This window comes from Sprattus sprattus (assembly GCF_963457725.1).
Source record: "Sprattus sprattus genome assembly, chromosome: 10".
Taxonomy (NCBI): domain Eukaryota; kingdom Metazoa; phylum Chordata; class Actinopteri; order Clupeiformes; family Clupeidae; genus Sprattus; species Sprattus sprattus.
In genome coordinates, this window is record NC_137908.1 from 14,899,707 (window position 1) to 14,904,152 (window position 4,446).

Below are 4,446 nucleotides of genomic sequence, written 5' to 3' on the forward strand. Positions count from 1 at the left end.
GCTGAGTGGTATCTCACTCATTATTAGCATGTTACCAAGTAGTTTGATCAACCCACAACTACCAGAGAAGATGGAGGAAAAAAGAGAAAGTTCAACATGCCCGGGAGATGTTGTGCTGTTGGGTGTAAAAACAATCGCCAAAGAAACCCTGATCTACAATTTTATTCTATCCCAAAGGATTTAGATCGGCGGTATAAATGGTTGGCTTCAATTAGAAGGGACCATAGTATAAAGAATAGATTTGACAAGTAAGTATAGTATTGACAAATGTTTCGGATATGTAACAGCAGAAGTTTAAAAGTGCCTAGATGATAAGTGAAAGATTAGTACATTTGGAAAGACAATCCATTCTCATGTGACTAATTTATCGTATATCATTGTCGAATCGGGCACAAATATGGCGGCAGGCTTTTCGGAAGTGACATATTTTGTACCCATGAATAAACAGATCTGTGGACAGCAGTTGAAGGAGAAGCTGAAGTGGATGACTGTACTCACTTCAAACGGGCTGTGACCCACCCCAGGGTGCCTTTGCTGTGAGCACCCTGATGTTCATGCCACAGTCAGTGATCACCATGGAGTATCATGGGAGTGACCTGCTTTATCCAATCATAGTAGCTCACCCCATCGCACACCATATTTTATTTATTCAAGACCACTAGATGAAGAAAAAGTCCAGTGCCATGTCAAAAGTCTAAAGGGGACATGAATTTATGAGCTGAGAGCAATAGGTAGAGGAACCAGGCTAGAAGTCACGCATCGAGTGTGTCTGAAAAGTTAGCCAGCTAGGCACCTCATCTGGAACGGACTGAAGTGGATTTGATAAAAGGCCATAAAATCTGGCCTTTAGAGGGCTTTTTGTCATAATGGGTCAGTTTGCCATTACACATAAAATACACTAAAGAAAGTAAACCATTTCCTTATGTCAAAGTTGAAATCAAATTGCTACCCAGTTTGAAATTTTACATATGTGCGCTCAAACTAGAAATTATCTTTGTTCTTTCGACCCAAATTATCCTGTGGTGTTACCGAGATCAGCCCATAGATCCTAAAAATGATAATGAATAAAAGTGTTACGTTTATGTTAAACAAAAATGCTTGGACCTCATGCCAGCCAACATATCCAAACGTCACAATGTACAGTCCATGGACCCACTAAATTCTTCATACTGCACCTTTAAGCAATAATGAAAAATTCAGCAGTAGAATGCTAAGCATCTAGCATAGCATAGCATTAGCGATGATATTTACCAATGTAGTGAAGGAATACAAGGTTATTATGAACTATTTGGTTCTGAGTTCAGAAATTTGCACCAGTCACATTTTTATTTATTTGTATTTGTATTTGTATTTAGTATTTAACAATACACTATACAGGAAATCCAGCAGCTACTTCCTTTTTTATCTACAATACCTTCACTTCCTTATATTACTTAACAATAATTTAGCTGCATGTGAAGACAAACTGGATAAATTCTTTTTTTTCAAAATAATCATAAATAAAACTTTACCATCATCATAAATACATAATATGTAAAAATTCATACACACAGTGTGTATGAAATGTCCATGTCAGTGTTTCTTCCACACTGAGTAATCACGAAGCGAAGCAGAATTCTCAGGTTTTGTGGGCTGAAGGTGACATGACAGCATTCATTCCTTCCTTTCAAACCATAGATGGACTGCCTCCAGATAAACTGCTGAGGAACTATGGAAATATGTTAAAAAAATGTTTTAGGCCATACCAAATCTGTTAAAGGATTAAATTGATTGAAAATTCAATCAGAATTGCGACTCACAGTGACACAGTGACTAACAGAGATTTGACAGTTTGACATTCTCTATGTGACAGTGTTCAGTTGCTCCAGGCTTGCTGGAGGAACAGAAACATAGCGCTAATTTAATACATGTCTTCCCCCTTAATGAGTAGATCAGTATTCATAAAAACAACCAAAAAAAGACAATTGAACCTATGGCATGTGAGTTAAGCATGTAAGTATCCCAAAAGATCTAGGACCTTCTACACCTTCATGTTCAGTTGAAATAAGCAGACCCTATCTTACATGTCTACAAAAACTGGGGTTACAACTACCTCTGATAAGACCATTTCTGACTAGAACCCACGGCCATAGAAATGCAAGGGTTGAATGCATTTGAGTGTGGATGTATTTACTCCAGAGGTAATATGACATAATGATTAAATTCTCATCCATTATCTCTTCTGTTACACATACCACCCTAGAGCATTAGTGCCAAAGCGGTCAGTTCCCTTACCGAGCTGAGATAAGGGATATTTACCAGTGATCCCAAAAATCCAAACACCATAGGGAAGAATGACCTGGGAACATTGGAAATTCATTTTAGTTTTGTAAAAAAAAGTCTTAGATTCTATGTCCTAAAAATGTATAACATTGCTAGCTACTTAGTGTACTTCCATTGTCCATTTAAACTGTGTCCAGCTAGATGTGAAACACATTAATCAGTAGAGAGGATGGGGAAATGGCAACACTAGGCAAACATCCTAGGATTCACACAGACTTGCCTTAAAACATGATTTGCTACAAACCACAGTGCCCCTTTTAAAGCATACCATGAACATTGTTAGTGCCTTTGTCTTTTATCATGTATTTACGTACAGCCTATGGCACAGGCCCGGTCCAGCACATCATCGTAGGGCTTTTGGCCACTTGAAATAAGTTCTACGTCCATGCCTGTACCCACTTACTTGAACAGCAATACGAAACCATAACTCTCCACTGCCATCCCAATGATTGGCCATCGCATGAGCACCAGCACCACACCACCCAGGAAGAAGGTAGATGCCCTTAGCTTGTGCCTCTGGAAAAAGAAGTGTGCTGTCCTTCTCAAGCCAATGATGAAGGCCAAGCCAGCCAGAAACAGCACCTGTAGATGACCACAGGGTTATTTACATACAGTGTGTGGAGAGGCTTGTCTTCATTTTTGTTTCTATCCATGAATGTTGATCCATATTAATTATGCTTGAGAGAAGGGGTCCGCAAGTCTGGTGAAAGGATGTAGATGTCTGAGCTCAACAGCCAATTTAAATGCACCCCTCCCTTACATGCTTCTGAAGCAGCGTGTTGATTGGCTGGAATTGTTCTGAGCACACACACACTGAACAGACAGTCAGGAACAATTAACTGAATTTGACTGACAGTGATTTGGATTAGAACGGGGGACTCCACCTTGTATGCCAACAGAAAGACCTTATAACTGCGTTCATAAGTAATTTCAAACAATAACATTGGAAGTAAATTAAATCTAGTAATTATCTCATCTATCTGATAAAAAGACAGACTCACATTTCCAAATGCCAGCAGGACTGAGTCAAAGTACAGTAGCACACCAAAGAGCAGAAAGAACATTCCAAAGCCCGTCAAGCCCACTCCGATCTCTTTGGGAGAGTCAAGTCAGAGAAGCAAAGCGTTAGACAAGCTGTAAAAACTATTCTGGTTTATCTGCTCGACTAAGGGGTGTGCAAAGTGAGCATATTTAATAGTCTTACATTATATGACAAATGGATTTTTAACATTAACACATGTGTTTTCCAACAGCTCAACTGGTAATAGAAAGCTGCTAAGAACACTGCAGTGGGTTTATTTTGCAGAGTGCACACACGGTAATGAATACACCATGCCAGTACTGTAAGTCACTTTACGTAGAAGAGGGTTTGCGGTTTATCAAAAAAAAGAAAGACAAGAAGAAGGAACTCACTCTGAAACTCTGTGATTGCCAACATGGTGTTTTCTACAGCTTCATCCGGCGTAGCTCTGTCTTTCTCTCCAGGCGGTGTGTGATGTGTCACCCTTTCAGCATTGACCTTTGAACTGTCAAATCACAGTTGCCGGTGAACATTAACTAAATGGGTAGCCTGCATACAATGCTTTTCTGCTCCTTGACAGCTCTGACAAATAACAGATTGGCTACATGTCATCAGCTGTATTAGGCTAAAGTGCATCACATGTAAAAGGAAGATGAGTCATGTGTAGTCAAAAACGTATGCACTGTGTCATAACAGCGCTTGAGCCTGAAACTCAACTGGAATAAATCTGAAATACTCATCATCAGCCCTAACTCCCTCACCCGCTCAGCTCAGACCTTCTCTCTCAACATTGATGGCTCCATCGTCACCCCCTCCACCCAGGTCTGCAACCTATCATCCTCGACCTCGACCCCGACCTCTCTTTCCTACCCCACGCCAACCACATCAACAAAACTGCCTTCTTTCACATCAGGAGCATTGCACGTCTCCGGCCCTCCCTGTCCTCTGCCACCACCGAAATTTTCATCCATGGGTCACTCATAACCTCCACTCGACTACTGCAACAGCGTCCTCTATGGCTCTCCCAACACAATCCTCAATAAACTTCAATATGTTCAGAACTCTGCCGCTCGACTGCTAACCTTCAACCGCCGCTATGAACA

The 4,446-nt window shown here is 40.6% G+C and overlaps 1 protein-coding gene across 1 annotated transcript; it reads right to left on the reverse strand.

The window, feature by feature from the left end:
• Positions 1 to 1,666: 1,666 nt before the first annotated feature.
• Positions 1,667 to 3,760, reverse strand: golt1a (golgi transport 1A; the record flags this gene model as incomplete). The annotated part of the gene is made up of 5 exons (XM_080846792.1): positions 1,667 to 1,708; positions 2,275 to 2,338; positions 2,726 to 2,904; positions 3,324 to 3,415; positions 3,736 to 3,760. The coding sequence occupies 5 exons, from the start codon at positions 3,758 to 3,760 to the stop codon at positions 1,667 to 1,669; spliced, it is 402 nt and encodes a 133-aa protein (XP_080702918.1).
• Positions 3,761 to 4,446: the final 686 nt, after the last annotated feature.